The 20168-nt window shown below is 51.9% G+C and overlaps 1 protein-coding gene across 2 annotated transcripts; it reads left to right on the top strand.

Moving 5' to 3' along the window:
* The first annotated feature begins 1617 nt into the window (after positions 1-1617).
* On the top strand, positions 1618-17674 carry THEMIS2 (thymocyte selection associated family member 2). Of its 2 annotated transcripts, none has more exons than XM_036025599.1 (6): positions 1618-1768; positions 4769-4909; positions 7400-7810; positions 13094-14157; positions 15892-16054; positions 16491-17674. In XM_036025599.1, exons 1-6 carry the CDS (start codon positions 1675-1677, stop codon positions 16544-16546), a joined length of 1929 nt encoding a protein of 642 aa, XP_035881492.1. In that variant the 5' UTR covers positions 1618-1674; the 3' UTR covers positions 16547-17674. The 2 variants fall into 2 exon arrangements, with proteins under 2 accessions (XP_035881492.1, XP_028368783.1); XM_028512982.2 differs by having other exon boundaries at positions 15892-16045.
* The last annotated feature ends 2494 nt before the right edge of the window (positions 17675-20168 follow it).

Here is a 20168-nt window from a genome sequence, read left to right on the forward strand (position 1 = left end):
AAAGTGTTGCAGGTTCGATTCCCAGTCAGGGTACATGCCTGGGTTGCAGGCCATGACCCCCAGCAACCTCACATTGATGTTTCTGTCTCTCTCTCTTTCTCCCTCCCTTCCCTCTCTAAAACATAAATAAATAAAATATATATATATAAAAAACAAAAAAAGATTAAGTGACATTCTTCTGCAAAACGCCTGACCAGTGCTCCTCAAGACTGTCAAGGTCAAGAGAAGAACACGGAAAAGTTGAGAGCGTGTTAGTTACAGATGACAAAACACCATCTGGGATCCTGGGTGAGGTTCTGGAAAAGGAAAAGGTCATCAGCAGAAAAACAGATAAAAATCCAAGTAAAGTTTCCAGTTTAGCTAACATTAATTCAGCAAAGCTGGTTTCTTAGTTTTGACAATTGCGCTATGGTAATGTGAGACTGCGGCACTGGGGGATTTGAAACTAGCTGAGGGCTGGATGGGAAATGTCTACTATTTTTGCAACTTTACTGTAAATCAAAAATTTAAAAAAAAAACCCACAGGCAGAAGAGAGTGGAAAGAAATACAGCAAAATTTTAGTAGTAAATATATTTGGGTGGTAGAAAAAGAATGTCTTCTTTTTATTTGTCAAATGTCTTTAATTAGGGTTTATTCTTGTCTTTTAAACATTCTTTATTCTGATTAGAAGTCTTCTATTACTTTTTAAGAATTTTTTTTTTTTTTTATTTTTAGAGAGAAGGGAAGGGAGGGATAAAGAGAGGGAGAGAGACATCAATGTGTGGTTGCCTCTGGAGCACCCCCTACTGGGGACCTGGCCTGCAACCCAGGCATGTGCCCTGAGTGGGAATCCAACAAGTGACCCTTTGGTTCGCAGGCCAGCACTCAATCTACTGAGCCACACCAGCCAGGGCCCTATATCATCTCATTTAATCCTCACAACCAGCTAAGTGAGATAAGCTAGAGAAACTAAAACTGGGAAAATCAAAGTGATTTGCCTCGAGTTATATAACGAGCAAGAGGAGGAGGTGAGATTTGAGCCTCTGTGGATCTGACTCCGAGGGACAGGGAAATATAAAAGCTTTATCTGTTCTTGTGGGGTCAGGACAGGAGGGTGGACTCTCTCCTAAGCAGATTTCTCTTTAGCCCAAGAAGACCTTTCAACTAGAATTGTCCAGGGAGTAGGAGCGTCCTGAGAGGTAAGGAGCTCCCAGTCAGCACAGGACCACGGCTCGTCCAGAAGGATTCAGGAACCGCGACGCTCTATCTTCCTTCTCGGAGCCGAAGGGCAGGGCTGTGCGCCTCCGGGGGACCCAGAGCGACACCAGGCAGTCCGCGTTCCCTTGTAACCGGGAGGACCGCGGGGGTGTGGGGCTAGGGAGCCGGCGCAGGGCGCCTCGGGGCTTCGTCCTCCCCCTGCACCACCGGGTCCGTCACGGACGACTGCAGACGCGGGGACCTGCTTTCACTCACGCAGAGCCTTCCTGACCTGGATCCAAGTCGTGCCGCCAAGGTGGCAGGCAGGCACTGCAACCCATTCTAGAGATGCGGAAACTGGGGACGAGAGAGGGAAACGGCTCACCCCAAGAGCTCGGCGTGCGGGCCCGGCCGAGCGGCCCCACCCCTCGGGGCGGGGCTCCGGCGGGAGCGCGGGCCCCGGCCACTCAGTCCACGTCCAGGGAGCCTCGCGGACCATGGAGCCCGTGCCGCTGCAGGACTTTGTCTGCGCCCTGGATCCCGCCACTCTCCCGCGAGTGCTGCGGGTCTGCTCGGGGGTCTACTTCCAGGGTGAGTGGGCGGCGGCGACCCTCCCCCCCTCCCCCCGCGACCCGCAGCGCCGTGGCGGCCAGGGCCTCCCGGGCGTGTGGGCAGAGGCGCTGCCGGCGCGTTGGAAGCCCGGGACAGTGCGCCCCAGCTTCGAATCCCTGCGCTGCCACTGCTGTGTGATTTGGGGCTACATTCAACCTGGGTAGTAATGAGCTCCGACTCCCGGCGGGGTGGAGCCCAGCCCAGGCGGGGTGGGACCGCTGTGCGTGTTGATTGAGGTGCGGTTGTGCGGGGCTCCAGCGTTAGGGAGCTCAGGACTTGCAGCTGTTGCTTGCTTAAGTGCCAGGTCAGCCCTCTGCTCCGTGTAGCCTCCTGCTCCCCTCGACACCCATCTACGCCAGCTTCCTTCGGTCCCTCCATCGCACCTTTGTGCTCTGCTCGGCAGTGGACAGTGCTTGATCTGATCAGCTCTTCAGTCCTCAGCTTAATGGCCCCTCATCCTGGAAGCCTTCCCCGCTCTCTGCTCCTTACAGGCCGGCACATCTGTTCCCCCGGCCACAGCCTGCCTTGTTCACAGGTGGTTAGTGCACAGCAGGGTCTCGGTCACTCGCTACTACCTGAAGGAGCAAGGGGCCAGGGACTGGCGGGCAGTGGAAGGGAGAGGACAGAATGGCTGCTCAGCAGATGGGAAATGCAGGCTGCTGATGGTGAGGGATGAGCTGAGGAAGGCAGAATAGGGAAGGAGGAGGAGGAGAGAGGGAACCAAGACGCTGGGTGGGGCTAGGGAAGCTCCCTCCTTAGAGAGCAAATTCATGCATGGCTGCCCTGGCCATCTTGTCCCCTCTCTCCGTTCCCTCACATCGCCACACCAGCTTCCAGAATTCTGAGGCCCCAAGGGTGTCCTAGACCAAGGGTGAGACATATGGAGGGCCACAGACGGGACAGGACAGGCCACCACACAGCGGGTCTAGCCAGATCCATTTGGGGATCTGATGGGTCTGGGTTCAAATTCGGACTCTACCTCTTGGGGCTTCCGACAGGCACCTGTGCTACGTTTGCTCTCTTCCCGACACCCTCTGCTTGCTGTGTGTCTTAATATCTGAGTTTCATCATTCTGCCTGAGCTGGGTGGTGGGAAGTGACGGAAGTTAGTGTAAGAGAAGGACCAGAGGGATGCGAGTGTGCAGGCGGGGGTGAGCGTAGAGGGAGAGACTGTGACACCGATGGTGCAGGAACCCGGCCTGGACACTTGGAAGGGGTTAGGAGTTGCCACTTTGGAGGCAAGCACCCTGGACTCAAGTCTCAGTGAGGTCTCTTCCTACCTCTGGTCTTGGGCCACCCATGGGGCCTCGCCAAGGCTCAGTTTCCTCATTCAGGCGAGGGAAATGTCTGTGCTTTTGAGGGCAGTCATGGGTCATAAATGCAATGACGCATATGCAATACTGACCACAGCACCTCCCCCAGCCTCACCAGCCCTGGGCCCTGCCCCCATAAAACTGTAGTCAGACTGTTTTATGAGCCTGTGTACATTTTCCTGGTGGTACGGGAAATAGCACTTTCTCAGGGCCATTGTGAAGGGTTGTTGCGAGCGATACTCGAACCTTACGAGTGTCTACGCTACATACAGTCTTTCCTGTAAGCCAGACTCCAATCTTCGTCACGGACTGGAGGGGCCGGGCCACCAATACTCCCACCAGCTCTGCAGGCAACACCAGGAAGCTGGAATAACAACACAGTGACTGCGCTATTCACTCAGCTTGTATTAATACAGATTCAGTCCAAATGCATACTAACCTAGTAGCAGTAATAATCACTCAGAAGCAACCAGCAATAACATCACACAAGAGAATTGGGGGATAATGAACCTGAGTCCCAAGAGTCCCTATCAAGTCTGGTCTGGGAGATGGCTGGTCAGTGTCTTACAAGGCAGAGTCTACGGTGGCCTCCGAGCCAGCTAGGGCAAGGTCGATAGGAGCAACGGAGCATCCATCGGCCGTCTCAGCTGCCCGTCCGCAGGCCTTTGCTTATGTATTCTTGTACGATGCAGTGTTGCATCAGCCTCTTGTTAGCTCACGTTGTTTCGTGCCACCTCCACAAGCGTGTGGATGATATCACTCCACCGTGCTGCTCTGAGAGGTGATGTTACCCTTCAGATAAGCACGCGCTGTTGCCACATTGCATGGCGCATGCCCGAGGGATTGCAACACCCCGGCCGGTCATTGCTCCACTGCACACGTGAACCATGGCTCCCTTCCACGCCATCTCAGTCAACAGGACTGACGCTGTCTCAGTTCAGTCCTCCTCACCCCAGGGCCCTGCTGGGGATGCCCTGGGTTGGGCTAGGGTGGGGTGGGTCAGGTGGCCTCGAGGCTCGCCCACCTGTACTTTCCCGGCGGTCGTCAGCAGGACACGGAGCCGGCACACTCGTGCATGAGAGAGATCTCTACCGAGCACTTCCCTGTTTCCAACACTGCTTCGAGGGCCCAGAACCCGGCCTGCGGAGCACATGCTGTCAGTGGCCCTCTGTTCTCGCCTGCACGTCCTTTAGAAACAACTCATCTGGAGAAGAAAGCACCGGAGTGGGTGTCAGGCTTTGTGTGAGCTGGGGTGGCCACTGACCCTCTCTGGGCCTGATTGAATAACCTCAATAAGGGAATGGGAGTCACGGGGCCATTCACCCACTCATGACTTGGACTCCTACCGAGAGGCCAGGCCTGTGCTGGCCGCAGTGGTGCTGAGGTGGGTCAGCCCTGCCCTATGAGCTGAGTTCAGGAGGCGCGGGGCTGTGAAGAGGGCCAGAGAGTGTACCACAGAAGGGTACACCCAGCACTAGAAGAAGGCAAAGGTGGCATCTATGCTGACGGAGCACAGCTGAGCCAGTGGCCATCAGGTAGGGAAAGATAGGGGAAGGCATTCCAGGCGGCAGAAACACGTGCGCACAGGTGTGGCCGAGCAGGGCACAGGTGTGGCCGCCCATGCTTGGCCCTGGCCGCACGGGGAAACGGCGTCTGTGTCTCCGCAGGCTCCATCTACGAGATCTCCGGGAATGAGTGCTGCCTCTCCACAGGGGACCTGATGAAGGTCACCCAGCTCCGCCTCCAGAAGGTCGTCTGTGAGAACCCGGGGTCAGGTCAGACCATAGAGCTGGACCCCAACTTCAAGGGTAAGGTTGGCACCCCTGTCTCCCCAAGCGCCCTGGCACCCTCCAGGCACCCCTTTGGACACACTCGTGGGCTCGCCAACTCCTGCACGCACTCCCGCCCCTCTGGGTTAGCACATGCGACTCTCACGTCCACTTGGCCTCCAGGCTCAGGATGTCCTCAGGGTGGCCTGAGGATGCCTGATGCTGGCGTGGCCACGCCCCCTCCCGGTCCGTCTCCCTGATCACCTTCGGCTGGGGTGTTCTTTGTTCCAGGTCTTTGTCCAAGTGCCCGTCTCTGTGTTCAATCACACCTTCTCTTGCTAAACATTCACTGACACCCACTGCATGGCCGGCCCTGTGCCAGGGACTAGGGGTGTGGGGTTCAGGATGAACCGGGGCAGCTGTCTCCAGCGGGGGCTCCCACGGTGGCCGTGAGAGGTGGCAACAGTAGAAGTCAGCACAAGTTAAGAGGGGCCTCTGGCAGTAGAGGGGGGAGGGCGGTCTGTGCAGGCTTCCTGGAGGAGGTGGCACCTGAGCTGGAGGAAGGATCCCTAGAGGGAGCAGCATGCGCACAGGGGCTCCAGAAACCCCATGCCACTCAGGTATGGCAGGAGGCATGTGGTGAGGTGGACTGGGGGCTGATGCCGAAGCCGAGGCCGAAGCCTAGGTGGGGATCCTGCTCTGTCACTAACTGTGGCTTCGGCCACTTCCTGTGACATCTCTGGGCCTCAGCTTCCTTCTCTGTGATGGAATTACTCAGGCTTGATGTGAGGCTAAAACGGGTTGCCATGCGTGAAACGTGCAGTGAAGCGCAGAGCAGGCACCCTGTGAGGGCCGGCTCTCGGCCGCAGTCGCTGCGCTCACCCAGACAGGATGGGCGCGGCTGTGGGCGCCAGGTGAGGTGCGGGGCGCTGTGTGGGGCGCTGTGCGGGGCTCAGATGCATGTCGGTCTGGGCTGTGAAAGTGCCGAGTAGCCAATGAGGGTTTGAAACGTGAAAGTGATGTGTGTTATTTTGTGTTTGGAGGATTTTGTTTTTATTTTGAAAAAGTTTCAAATTTACAGAAGACTTGATAAAACTACTGTATACCCTTATCTAGATTCACTAACTGTTAAACATTTGTTACAGTTGCTTCCTCTCTTTCTCTTCCTCTCTCTATTCACACATACATACTCCTATACATGAATATGTGTTACTATACATGTATGTGTATGTGTATATATTTGTCCTGAACTACTTGAGGGTAAATTACAGATGTGATGCCCTTTACATCTAAATATTATTCCTAATATTTAGTGTCTCCTAAAAACGAGGACATTTGCCCACAGAACCATAGCTTAATGATCAAATTCAGGAAACGTAATATCGATGTAATACTAGTGTCTGACCATGGTCTGTATTCAAACTTCATCAGCTACCCTAATAATGTCTTCTTTTTTGGGGGTATAGTTTTAAAAAAATTATTTATCAATTTTAGAGAGAGAGGGTAGAAGGGGCACAGAGAGAGAGAGAGACAGACAGACAGACATTGATTTGTTGTTCCACTTACTCCCGCATTCCTTGGTTGATCCTTGTCTGTGCCCTGACTGGGGATCGAACCGCAACCTTGGTGGATTGGAACGGTGCTCCAGCCAGCTGAGCTACACAGCCAGGGCTGCTGATGTCTTTTGTAGCAGTTTTTTCCCTTGATCCAGAGTCCAGTCCCAGATCACACATCGCAGGCCACTGTCCTCTTTCTTGAGTCTCCCTCGGGCTGGGAGAGTCCTCAGCCTTTCCTGGTCCTCACATCCACGTTTGTGAGGAGTCCAGACCAGTGCTTTTGCAGAGTGTCCCCCAGTCTGGGTTTGCGAGATGTTTCCTGGATTGGACGTGTGATGCGTGTTTTGGGCAGGAAAGTCCCTGAAGTGAAGTTACGCCCAGCTGTGGGGTCAGTTTAGACAAGAGAAGAATGGACAGGGTGGGGGAGGGGCAGGGAGGAGAGCAGCCAGAATGGCAGACACGTAAGGGGTAGGGGTGGTCAGAGCTCATTCGGCCAGTGGCTCCTGGGCTCCTAGTTTGGGAGAGAGGGACAGTGGCGCTGCCCCTGGGTGGAGTGACAGCTGTTGAGTGTGCGGCACTGGAGCAGCCCTGAGGCATCTGGAGGCCAAGCTGGCGAGGTCAGAGGCAGGGGGAGTCAGGAGGTAGGAAAATACGGCAGCGGTCGGTGACTCTGGCGGGGAGCATGTCCCCGTTCTGTCCTCTCTCCCTGGCAACAGCCCCTCCGTGTCTGTGCCCCTGTGTCAGAAGGAACTATCTCCACCTCGGCTCCTTGCTGTCCATTCACACGCGGTCACTTGCTGCCTCCCACTGCTCAGCCCTGTGGCCCCGGCGTCCAAATGCTGACCTGTCCTTGGCGCCTGTCCTCAGGGGAATCTGGATGGGTTCTCGTCGGCCAGCCCCGAGGCCTGGCACATTTGGCCCTGGACCCAGCCAAGGCCTGCCCCACCCTGACCCCCTCTGCTCTGCTCCACAGGCCACTTCAGCCCCCTCACCGGCCCCCAGAGCTATGGAACCCTGGAGGAACTTGTCTCTGCTGTAGTCCAGAGCTCCAAGCAGCTGCCCATCTGGTTCATGTCCACCTGCAGGATTGACACACGGATGAGGGTGGTGCCTGAGGAACAGCCCCTCATGCTCGAGGCTGTGGAAATGTACCTCGGGACCTGCTCCGCTCGCTGTGTGCTGAGCATGGGGACCCAGGTGGTAGTCCTGCATCTGCCCCTGTCCATGAAGGGGCCTTTCTGGGAACTGCAGACAGGTGCCCCTCGGACCCTGCTGCAGGCCCTGCAGGACCCAGCCCTGAAGGGCCTCCTCCTTACCTGCCCCACCCTCCCCTGGCGCTCCTTGATCCTGAGGCCACACTATGAGATCCAAGCCATCATGCAGAGTGAGTTGTCGGGATGGGACAGGCGGGTGGGGGTTGGTGGGGAAGGGAGAGGGGGCACCTGGGCAGCTAGCTGCTCTGACGGAAGATCCCCGCCACAGTCTAGGGATTCCAGGTGGCTTACACGGTTTATGTAGAGTAACAGAATAAAGAGTCTTAAAGAATGGGAAATTAGGTGTAAATGGAGATAGGAAAATAGCCTAACTCTAGAGCAAGGTCCCAGACACTTTATAAAATTGGGCAAAGTTGGTTTGTGAGCTTACTAGCAGCTGGGACACAGAGTTGCCAAGTGAAACCTCGCCCGTTTGCTCAGGAGGAGCGGCCTGTTCTCCTGCCTCTGGGGAGAGCAGGTGCTTCTGCAGGTCCTTGTGTCGGGGTGGCAGAGGGCACGGCCTGAATCCCCAGCTGTTGCACGGGGTATTCCCAGGCCCGGCTGGGGGCAGCATGCAGCGCCGCGCTGGCGACACAGAGGCAGAGGGTCTGTCCGGTCGGAGGCCGGGCCTGAGCAGAGGTGGAAGAGTGGCCCCTGGGCCCTGCTCCCTGGACGCCAGAGTTTGAGCCCCTGGCATTACCAGACCAGTTGGTCAGGATGGCTGACAGATGGCAGAACCAAGCGGGGATTCTTTGCCCTGTTTTTGAAAAAAATCTTAAAGTTACTTTATTGTTCAAAACTTCAAACCTGTAGGAAAGCAAGGAGGAGCATAACAGACCCCCACGACTCCAGTACCCCACGCCACCATTGTTGTCTCATCTCTCAGCTCCACCCTCCCCACCCCGCACACCCGATTGTTTCAAAGCAGGCCCCACGTGTTGCAGCATTTCTCCGCAAATACTCCAATATGTGTTTCTTTTCTTCTTCTTTTTTAAACTGTCTCTATTTTAAACTGCAACTCTTTTTTTTTGTAAAGACACTGAAGTGTGTAAGAGCACTGTGCCTGGCAGTCCAACGCCCTTAAGTACCGCCAAGCAGTCCTTAGCCTGCCGACAACCTGGCAGCACTTCTGCTGGGATCACTTTCTAGTGGGCGTCCCTAATCACGTGTCTCGGCAAACAAGGACGGACGTTCGGCCGCAGCACTTATCGGTTAATGTCTGACCACTCTTTGGGGCAGACGCCCTGGCCGTGGACCACGAGCCTCTCTCCACCCGCCTGTTTTCAGTGTTTCTCCAGCCCCACTCGGTCTGATGGATGGTCCCAGCCAGCACTTTCAGAAGCTCGAGCTGCTCTTTGGCTCTGGGGACCATTAGCTCTTTGGGGTTCACATAGATGTTCACGTCTTTGTACTTCCATTGGACAACTCCTGTTTTCTGATTGCACCCATGCTTTGCAATGGAGACTGGTCCACTCTTCTTGCTCTTTTTTATTATAGTGCTTGTGTAAAAGTGTTTTACTTTTTAAAATATTGGTAAACCACTTGAATTTGGTTTCATGCTTTTTTCCATCTTTGTAGTCATCCTCTTCAGTACTAATCCTGTTCTCACTGAACCTGATATGGTCCATGACAGATGTCTCAGGAAGGAAGAGGCCTCCTTCTTCATCCTCGCTCAGTTCCAAACAAAATAGCTCTCCGTTTTTCTGCACACTGTCCAGCCATTCGGGTGCAAGGTCACGATCTGGATGTGGCTTCTTCATGTCCTTAGTTGTAGGACTTCTGCGCAGCTAATCTGAGGCAGTCTTGAATGATGGCTGTTCTGTAGTTGAGTTGTCACTTTGATGTGGTTGTGGGAGGATGCGAGTACCACATTTACTTACCCTGCCATCTCGACTGGAAGCTCGCTTTTTTTTAAACAGACACAGTACCACCATCACACCAAATTCATGGACAATCACTCCTATGGCCAGCACTCGCTGGTAACACCCACCCGGTGTTTCAGTTTTCTCCACTATCTCATACATTTTTTTATTTTTCCCACCTCAAGACCCACATAAGCTCCACAACGTTGCCATTGATTGATATGTCTCTTAAGTCCCTTTTAATCCATAGGTCCCCCCTTTTTAATTTTCCTTGTAATTTTTCTGTCAAAGGGAGTAGGGTTTTGGCCTGTGGGCTTCTGCACATTTTGGATTTTGTCGCCAGCATCCTCTGTGGAGCGTGAACCCGACCCTCTGTCCCCTGACTTTCCCGTTGGGTGGGCCCTGAGACACCCCCAGGTCTGCCGATTCAATGGGGGCACTCACGGGACTCTGCACACGGTCGTATTCACAGCTCGGATGGATCGCAGCGAAAGGACCCAAAGCACAGTCAGCAAAGGGAAAAGCACATGTGGAGAAGCCCAGAGGAAACCAGGGACCCACACAGGGCGTTAATTCCTCCAGCACCGACGGGCGACAGCACGTGTGAGGTGTTGTCTGTGAGGGAAGCTCATTGGCGTCTCAGTGCCCACAGTTTTCACTGGGGACTGGTCACACAGGCCCCCTGCTGCCCAGCCCCTGCCCAGATTCCAGACCCCCAGAGGGAAAGCAGGTGTTCAGCCTCCATCACATGGTTTGCACAGTCTAGGCAGTGACTCACTTTTTAAAAAATCCTCACCCAAGGATATGTTTGTTAGTTTGGGGGAGAGAGAAAGGGGGAGAGAGAGACAGAGATAGAGAAACACTGATCCTCCCATTCATGCCCTGACTAGGAATTGAACCTGCAACTTTTTGATGCACCAGGTGATGCTCCAACCAACTGAGCCACTTGGCTAGGGCCCACCTTTAAACATTTTTTTTTAATTTATTGATTTTTGAGAGAGGAAAGGGGAGAGAGAGGGGAGGACAGGGAAAGAAACATCCATTTGTTGTTCCATTTATTTATGCATTCATTGGCTGATTCTTGTATGTGCCCTGGCCAGGGATAGAACCTGCAACCTTGGTGTACTGGGATGATGCTCTAACCAAATGAGTGACCCAGTCAGGGTACAGTGATCCACTCTTACCATGGAATGGTGGGGACCCCTCCCCAAACCCACATTCCTGTATGCCAGCCAAGGACTAACACTGTAGGCATTGTCTTTCTGGGATGGGCAGTCTCAGGCATACTGTGTTAGTTCCAGATTCGTACACACCTGGACACAGGCACTTAGCTCTAGAGGCTTAACAGACGAAAGGGGCAGTTTTCATAGTCATGTGAGGTGTGGGGCAAGGAATCCCCACTCGACTCTGTGTCTGCCACCAACCTGACTGACTCGAGCATCAGCCTTGCCGTGGGGTGTAGATCAAATAACACAAAGGACGGGCCAGTGTGATGTGAGTGGCTGCTGCCAAACACTCCCTGGATCCATGATTTTGTTAGAAATTGCAATGGTGATGTTTTGAGCCTGTCATTCCTTCTTCATGGGGGAACTGCATTAAGAGAAAACTCCTCACTTACTCTTTGTTCCAGTTTGTACAGGACACACAGGGCATTGTGTTTGTGTGTGCAGAGGTCCCTGGGCACCATTCTTCACCCCTGTTCAGGCTTGGTCTCCAGCTGGCCAGACCTGACTAGGTTCTTCTACCTGTGTCACCTACCCTGCCACCAGCCGGTGCCGAGGACTAAGAAATAACATTATTTTTAAAAAGATCTCATTTATTTATTTTTAGAGAGGGGAAGGGAGAAAGAAAGGACGGGAAACATCAATGTGTGGTTGCCTCTTGAGCACCACCTACTGGGGACCTGGCCCACAACCCAGGCATGTGCCCTGAATGGGAATCGAACCGGTAACCCTTTGGTTCCCAGGCCAGCACTCAATCCACTGAGCTACACCAACAAGGGCCTTTTTTTTTTTTTTTTAACTAGTTTTTAAAATACTGAGTTTGCTCCTTAGCATCCTTCAGTGGGTGATTTAGGGTTTTTTAAAAAAATCATTATGAACTCACAATGAAATGTCTTCAGTGTCCCAATCCACTGAAACTGTGGACTGGGCAGCTTGAATAAATTATCTCAACTTTGGCCAATGGGAGCCTTTTCAAATTGGCTCCTTAATGTTTTTGACATACCTTCGTGGCCTTGAATAGCTTTTCTTGCTTTCTAGTAGAAGATGTTTGAGGCTCATCTTGAACATGTCCTCCCAGGTACTGAGGTTAGCTCCTTCCCAGAGAGCCCTGGGCAGTAAGAGACCAGTCTGGGGAGCCACGGGTTTTAGTGGTGGGTGGGGCTTGGCAGGCTGGATAATGAGGCAGCTCAGGTAATCCATGAAGTATTTTGAAGAGAAAATCAAAACAGTATAATGAACCTCCCCCTCGCCCCCCATCTCCCAGCTTCAACCAATGATCAGTTCTCCTGGCACAAAGCAAAAATCCCAACAGTGCAACCTGAGGGGAGTCATCGCCATCCCCCTGGGCCTGTGTTCTCAGCTGCAAAATGGGGACGATGTGCCCCACTCCATCTTCCGTGTGGCGTTGGTCAGCCTTAAGACACGCCAGCTTTCCTCATACCCACAATCACCCTTTGAGTTTATGCACCGGGTACTAATCCAGAGAGGAAACAAGTTGCCCAGGGTCATTTACTCATTGTTTATCTTGACTTGGTTTCCTCTCTTTATTTAAATCCAGGAAGGACTTAGAAAGGCAGCTTAAAAAGTTACATTCAAAATTCAGTTAAAATTTAAAAAGTAGTAGTGATTGGATATCTATATTAAGGAATTACTAGATAATCACTATTTTTTAAAGATTTTATTTATTTATTTTTAGGGAGGGAAGAGAGGAAGAGAGAGAGAGACAGAGACAGAGACAGAGACAGAGACAGAGACATCAATGTGCGGTTGCTGGGGGCCATGGCCTGCAACCCAGGCATGTGCCCTGACTGGGAATCGAACCTGTGATGCTTTGGTTTGCAGCCCACGCTCAATCCACTGAGCTACGCCAGTCAGGGCCTCAGATAATCACTATTATTTCAATGTAGTTATGACACTGTGGTGAGGTTGTTAAATTTTTAATCACCCCTCGTTTTAGAAGTGCACGTGGAAACAGTCACAGATGGTGTGATGTGATGGCTCTGATGCAAAATAATCCCGTGGAGGGAAACAGATAGATGGAGGTAGAGATTAAAGATGGGCCTTGAGTTCAGTGTTGATGGTGGGTACATAGGGGTCACTACACTAGTCTCTTTGCTTTTATAAACGTTTAAAACTTTCTAAAATAACTTTAAAAGGAAAGAGGTTGAAGGCAAGAGTGGCCCAGGGATCTGGGACGGTGGGACAGTGGTGGTAGGAAAGACAACGGGAGAGAGGTCAGCCGGCACAGGTCTCTTTGCTGGGGCTGGAGAGTGCACTGCTGAGGTGGCGTGTGGCCACTCCCCTGAGCTGACCTCTGCCCCTTCCACAGTGCGCAGGACCATCGTCAGCATCCCTTCTACCCTGGAGGTCGACGTGGAGGATGTCACCGCCTCCTCTGAACACATCCACTTCATCCAACCGCTGCTGCTGAGCGAGGTCCTGGCGCGGGGAGGCCCCTTCCCCTTGAACACACAGATCCTGGAAGTCCCGGAGGGGCCGCCCATCTTCCTCAGCCCATGGGTGGGTTCGTTGCGGAAAGGCCAGGGGCTCTGCATCCACGGCCTGGCTTCGCCACCCTGGCGGGTCCTGGCCTCAACCAAGGGCCGGAAGGTGCCCAGATACTTCATGGTCTCTGGAGCCTACCACGGGAAACTGCGGCGACGGCCAAGGGAGTTCACCACAGCCTATGACCTTCTAGGTGCCCTGCAGCCTGGCCGGCCACTGCGGGTGGTGGCCATGAAGGACTGTGAGGGTGATGAGGAGGAGATCCCTGGGTTCACTTCCCTGGCTATGGGAGACAGGCTGGAGGTGCTGGGGGCCGGTCAGGCCCATGGGTCTCACGGCGGGGACATGGACATCTTGATGTGTCATCGGCTCAGTGACCAGGCTGGGGAGGAGGAGTGCGAAGAAGAGGCAGAGGACCAAGAACAGATTGTGCTGCCTCTCTACTTCTCTGGCAGCTTCGTGGAGGAGATGAGTGACACCCGGCGATATAACCTGGCAGATCTGACTGCCCAGTTCTCACTGCCCTGTGAGGTCAAGGTGGTGACCAAGGACAGCAGCCACCCTGCTGACCCTCTGCCCCTCTTCCCCGGCCTGCGGCTCGAGGAGAAGATCACGGAACCCTTCTTGCTGGTCAGCCTGGACTCCGAGCCTGGGATGTACTTCGAGATCCCTCCCCGGTGGCTGGACCTGACTGTCGTGGAGGAGGAGCATCCCTACCGGCCAGCTGGGTCTCTCCCTGCAGCCACAGTGGAGGAGCTGACAGATGCCTTCTATTACCACCTTCGGAAGTTACCGGCCTCAGAGAGCCAAGGCCCCCCACCCAGGCCCCCGAAGCGTCAGAACCTCAGTGAGCAGAAGAAACGGAGCGGCCTGGAGGGAAACATCAAGGTACCAATATAACCAGCATTGGTGGGATGGGTTCACCTGTTAGGGTTCCTACAAGCCTGGCCATTCTCCTTTGTCTAGCATCACGTTTCTCTTATGATTGTATAGAACTTGCAGTTTAGAAACGAACACTTTGCACCTATTATTATTATTCCATCCTGACAGTTGTGATATTGGTGTGATAATCCATATCTTATGGCTGAGAAAACGAGGACTCAGAGGCCCTGAGACGCACCCAACGTCCTAGTTAACCAGGAAGCCTGAACTGGAGCATAAGCATTCTGATTCCACGTTCATTGTGCTTTGCCTTTCTTTGCTACCCTTGATGTCACTCCCTAGTTCAAGATTCATTATTTTTTACCTAAACGATCTGGCAGCCTCTTCAACCCCTCCCTGCAGTTGTCAGAATGGTCTTCCAAATCCTCCCCTGGTCACCCATGGGTTTTGCCCTCATTTTCTGACACAGTGGCTCCCCATTGCCAGGAGTAGTGCAGACCCCCTAACACAGCACCCAGGGTCTTTATCAGCTGACTTCAGCGTCACCTTCTGAGGCCCGTCTTCCCCCACCAACTCTTGAGGTTCACAGTCCAGCCTCAGAGACGTGCCCGAAGCCCCTCACTGTGCTGGGACTTCTGCCTCAGCACATTACACACATCAGCCCTTTCTTTTGGGCTCATGGGCAAGGCTCAGGTTAAATTTCCTCCTAGGCAGGGTCCTCCCTCTCGTGTGTTCACACTGCATGTTGGACACAGCTGGGGGGTGGGGTGGGGGACACGTAGTTTCTAGTTGGATTTACCCAAGTCTCTCTGGCTACACCTCTGTGGGGGCAGAGACCTCACCCACTCCAAAGCGGGCAGAGAAAGTGCCAGTGAGTGCTGAACTGAACCAAACTGGATCCCAGTAAGGGGGAAAGACTCAGGTAGATGTAAAGGCCCAATCATAGTAGCAATTTACTCACTCCATGGCCTGGACTCTGAGCGTCTGTTTTCTCACCAGTGGACACGGAGAGACCAGTGGACAATGGATGCACAGACAGACACGGAGATGGAAACATCAATTTGTTGTCCCACTTATTTATGCTCTCATTGGTTGATTCTTGTATGTGCCCTGACTGAGAATCAACCCGCAACCTTGGTGTATTGGGATGATTCTTTAACCAACTGAACTACCTGGTCAGGATGAAAAGCATTGGCTTTAGAGGTGACAGACGTGTTCTGGGCCAGAGCCTTGGTCCAGCTAGGGAGTCCCTGTGTAAGGTTTGACATGTCATACTCTCTCTGAGCCCTGTATAAATTTGGGACTGACCCAGTGACTCAGGATCACCTGAGGATTAAATGAGCACATAGGCACATAGCATCGGCACAAGGTAGGAGCCCGGTACAAGCCCCCTCCCTCCTGGTACTCCTCTCGGCCCTAGCGCCCTGCCCTGAGGTGTCATGACGGCCTTTCCCCTTCAGCAACAGATGGGAAGGACACTGAGCAGAGGCCTATGTGGAGAAACTCAGGGACACTGTCTCTAGCCCGCAACCACATTCTCTCTCACCCCAGTCCTTTCCTCCCCTGCCAAAGACCATGTCATGTGCTTGTGGCAAAAACCCCGGGGTCCTGAGAAGCCCTACCTTGAAAAGGAAGTAGAGAAGGGAGCAGAGGAAGTGACATTTGAAGGAAGTTAGAGTTCACGGATTCTGCTGCTGTTTCCTGGGACCCTGCTGACTTCTGTTTTTTCCCCCCACTTAGTCTTCTCTTGTCTCAGAACTACAGCAACGCCCTCTATTGCCCAAACTCAAGATGACGACGTTGGCAAAGGCCACAGAAGATAGATCAAATACCTACAGCAAGATTCCTCCCCGTACAGGCCTCAAGCCCACTAAGTGCAGCACACTGGATCCAGGCGAGTCCGGTCAGCCATTCACCCTTATCCTTGCTCCTACCCTTCCCTCTCCACTCCTCGGATGCTGCTGGCAGCACATTCAGCACAGTCCTGCCCCTGGGCAGAGCTTTCTGCAGCCCAGGCTGGATGGTCAGGCCTGTATGGGGTGGACTCAGGCTAAAGGGTCCCTAATGGCCCTCTCCTAGGGGTCCCAGAGTCCAGGCAAGGAAAATAAGCTCCTCTCTCAACACACTCCCTGCTTGCACCAAGGGATACGGGGCGGGGGGGGGGGGGGTGTTTGCAGACTGTTTCGTCAGAACAAATGAGTTTCCCAGATAGCAAAGACCTTAAACACTCAGAGCAACCCCTTCCCTGTCCAGACACAGAAGTGTGCCCTGAAGTGGGAAAGTGGGGGAAGTAACCTGCTGTAAAGCCACGACCCTCACTGGCTTGGACTTCTTTGCAGATGGCGATGAACATGACTATGAAGAAGTAGTTGAGCGCTTTCAGAAAACCCTCTAGATGCTGGAGGAACCACGCATCCTAACTGCTCTTAGGGAGTCTGGGACACCAGCCAACTCTGACAAGCCTTTAGAAGACCTTGGACGGTCCCACAGAAACCAGACTGCGGACAGGGAATGGCTTTGTGGGACTATCTAAAACAGGAAGGACACTGTACCGGCTTCTCTCAGGTTCCTGCCACCGTTCCTGCCACCGGGGCTTGCTTGGGCGGAGCCCCTACACTGGATGTCCTCGGACTCAGAGCTTTGGTATCCAGAAGAGCCAACTGGTTTCTACTCAACCCTGCGACCCCAACACCAGCTATCCTATCGGTTAGTACGAAAGGAATCAAAGTCACCAACCCTGGTGATAGCAGCACAGTGACTCCTGCCTCTTGGTAAAGGGGGACGCGATCCGATCCTGATCACGCTGAACTGACTTTTTTTTTTGTTTGCCACCCCCTCCCTCCTTCCCACCCCACCCTCTGCCCCCAAGCTAAGTAAAGCTTTAATCTCCTGAGAGACCAGGACTTTCTCATCTCTGCAGCACCTAGCACAGCAGTTGCAGGTGACTACCTAAGATTATTTACTCAAAAACTAAACTAAAAATGATACCTGAGCTTCTGGAAAAATGCAAAATTCACTTATTCTGTGTGCCAGACCCTTTACCATCCTATTTATAGCCTCAACTTTCTGAGGCAGGCAATAGCCTGATTTCAAAAACCAGGAAACAAGCTTGAGTGATCAGGTTTCAGGAGGCAGACCAGTCATGAACCTGGGTTAGGATCCCTGCCCACCACCTGTCAGCTGCGACTATGAGCGAGTTACTTTAACCTAAGATATAATTTCTTCACGTGTAAAATGAAACTAAGTCATCTGCCTCACAAGACTGCTTCAAGAATCAAATCAGGTAACCTTTGTAAATCACTTAACACAATGCCTGGTACACGTATTACTGACCAAGATCAGACCTCTGCTCCTAGTGTCCACCGTCTCCTAGTCATGGTACTGTCTCTGTTCGACTCAGCTTCCAGGGCTGTTTTAGGCTTGTTCAGTCAGGGAAGTGAGACCATAGGGCTCATTTCCTGAAGTGGAAGGACTACAGTTTCCTAGAACTGACCACCATGGTCAGCAGAGGACAGGAGACAGACACAAAGTTGATCTGAGTCTCCAGCTCAGGTGAGAGACAAAAGGAGGTTAAATTTCCAACCCCTGAACTCTAGGGGTCCCCCAGGATCTGTCATCTTTTTGCCTCCCATCCCTCTGGCCTGTCTGCACCTACTGGACTTCCCAGGCCTCCTGGTCTCCGTATCACTGTATGGAGTTTCCCATGGTTGAAATATTTAGCACTCCATCCTCATCTTCCTTAAAATTCTCGAGCCCTCCTCTAGGAAGGCAAGCTAAGCTGCACAGGAGGATGCCGAGGAAGAGACTATTCTGGGACAACTAGTAAGCAACAAAGCGAGAAAGTTCTCCCGTGGCACAGAACCCAAGGGGCCAAGCCCACATGCAAAAAAAATCCATAGTTTTCACTTCACATTTAATTTTGGCATCAAATTGAGGAAGATCACCAAAAGGATGCAGAGAAGAGGGCTGATAGTTCTACAAAGGAACTAATGAGTGGCCAAATGAGAAAGGAAGAAATTTCACAAGGAAAACTGGACTTAAAAGGAAAACGTGTGAAAATCTCAACTGCACGTGTGCACTCAAGAGCAGTGAGGGTCAGCAGGGTGGACCCAAGGCAGATGCTACCCGCAGGGTGCTTTTGTCTTCTTTACCTTGGGAATAAGCCACTGGGCATGGGGGGTGTTCAATGGGGACTGAGATTCCCTTTGAGCAGTGGTCTCCAAAGTGAGCACACGCCTGGGAGTACATGAGATGGTCTACTGGAACATCTGAGTTACTAGTACATCCCTTCATATTTTTAATATTCTTTTTCACTTATATTTTTGAATGTTTTATAATATATAACATACTAATAAAACGAATATAAATTAGAGGCATATGCTCAAAAAAAATTTATTAACGAGTCTTGAATTTCTCTCACCTGCATTTTAAAAAAGAAATCAATTGCACCACATCGGACACTACCTCTTACTGGCCTTTCTTTAGTTAAACCCAATAAAACACTATTCTCAAGGAGCCCAACTGCCCATGTATACCTAGAGAAAGACTCTGGAGAGCAGGCTGGACTCACTGCTTGGCTGTGATGTTGGGGGTGTTTCTAAGAAGTTGGGACCTACAGGAACTTGTTTCGTGCTGTCTCAGTGACGTGCTAGCACAACACTATATACACATCCCAGGTGACCACAAATGTCTGAAGTGCAAATTTCTCCTGCTGGAGCAGGGGAGCTTTATAAAGGCTGGAGTTTCAGCCTGCTCAGGAATGGGCTGCCTCACAGGCCTCCGTAGTGCTCAGAAACCACACAGCTTCTGTAAGACTATGTAAGTGCCAAAGTGGCAGGGAATTCAGCGCCACTGAGCAGTTACTCTGTGCTCCTGGGAATGCTGAACCAGCAAGTCCTGTGACTCCAATATCTTATTTTGCTTTAAATTCCTCATACCTGACCAATGGGCTGACACAGTAGATACTCAATAAACACCTGACTTAGCAAGGAAGTAGTTTTTAATTACTCAAATTCAAAAATCAAAAGAATCAAGATTTCTGCCCAGAACCACTGCTATTGCCTTGCAGTAGTGCTCTCCATTGGAGAGCACTAGCCTGACAACTAGGAAGAAATCACCACCCATTAAAGTGTCCTATCATGCATTCCAAATTCCAATGTATATGGTTTTTGTAACCTATTTTTAGCTGACTGTCCTTTACAGGAAACGATCAAGAAGCAAACATAGTGGCTGACTTTTAACATCTGCACTACTCCTAAGATGGGAACTACTCCACATGTATAGAAAGGAACAACCGCCTTATTGTTCACGGTCAGAAACCAGGAAGGTGGAGCCTCCTCCACACAGCTGCTAAGATCTCATTTAGAAATACAGTTAAAACAATCATAGAATTTTTATTTGCATAATACACCTCATTAACTTACCTCAGAATTAAGTTCTTTCAATTCAAGAAGTAGCTTACTTTCCGGAGTTGTCAGAAACATCTTTGAACTAGTTTCTTCTCCCACAAGAAAAGGAGCTGATTAAGTTGGCCAAAAAATAGCTGAGGCTTTTAGTTTCACCTTGAGGTGACATGGCAGGTACCTGATTCAGTCACATGATTATGTACTGCCAGAGTCAAGATGAAGGCCTGCTTTATAACCCTCATTAATGGTAATGCTAGATGCTTTATAAACTTTATTTCATTCAATTTTCATAACAAACCCATAAGGAAATGACATTGTTGTCTTTTCTTTTTGTTTTTAAATTAATTGTGAGAGAGAGATACCGATTTGACCAGGGATCGAATGCAACCTCGGCTTACCGGGACAAGGCTCTAACCAGCTGAGCTCTCCGGCTGGGCCCCACTGCCGTCCTCCATCCACAGAGGCTCTCAGGGCCGATGTTATGCTGCCCAAGCTCCTGAGAAGCAGGACAGCCAAGACGTCAAACCCAAGTCGAGCCATGCTACACAGCCTCAGATAAGGTAGTAATTACACTAACTTAAAAAGAAAAATAAGGACATCTTCACAAGTTAC

The sequence above is a fragment of the Phyllostomus discolor genome, chromosome 5 (assembly GCF_004126475.2).
Source record: "Phyllostomus discolor isolate MPI-MPIP mPhyDis1 chromosome 5, mPhyDis1.pri.v3, whole genome shotgun sequence".
Lineage (NCBI taxonomy): Eukaryota > Metazoa > Chordata > Mammalia > Chiroptera > Phyllostomidae > Phyllostomus > Phyllostomus discolor.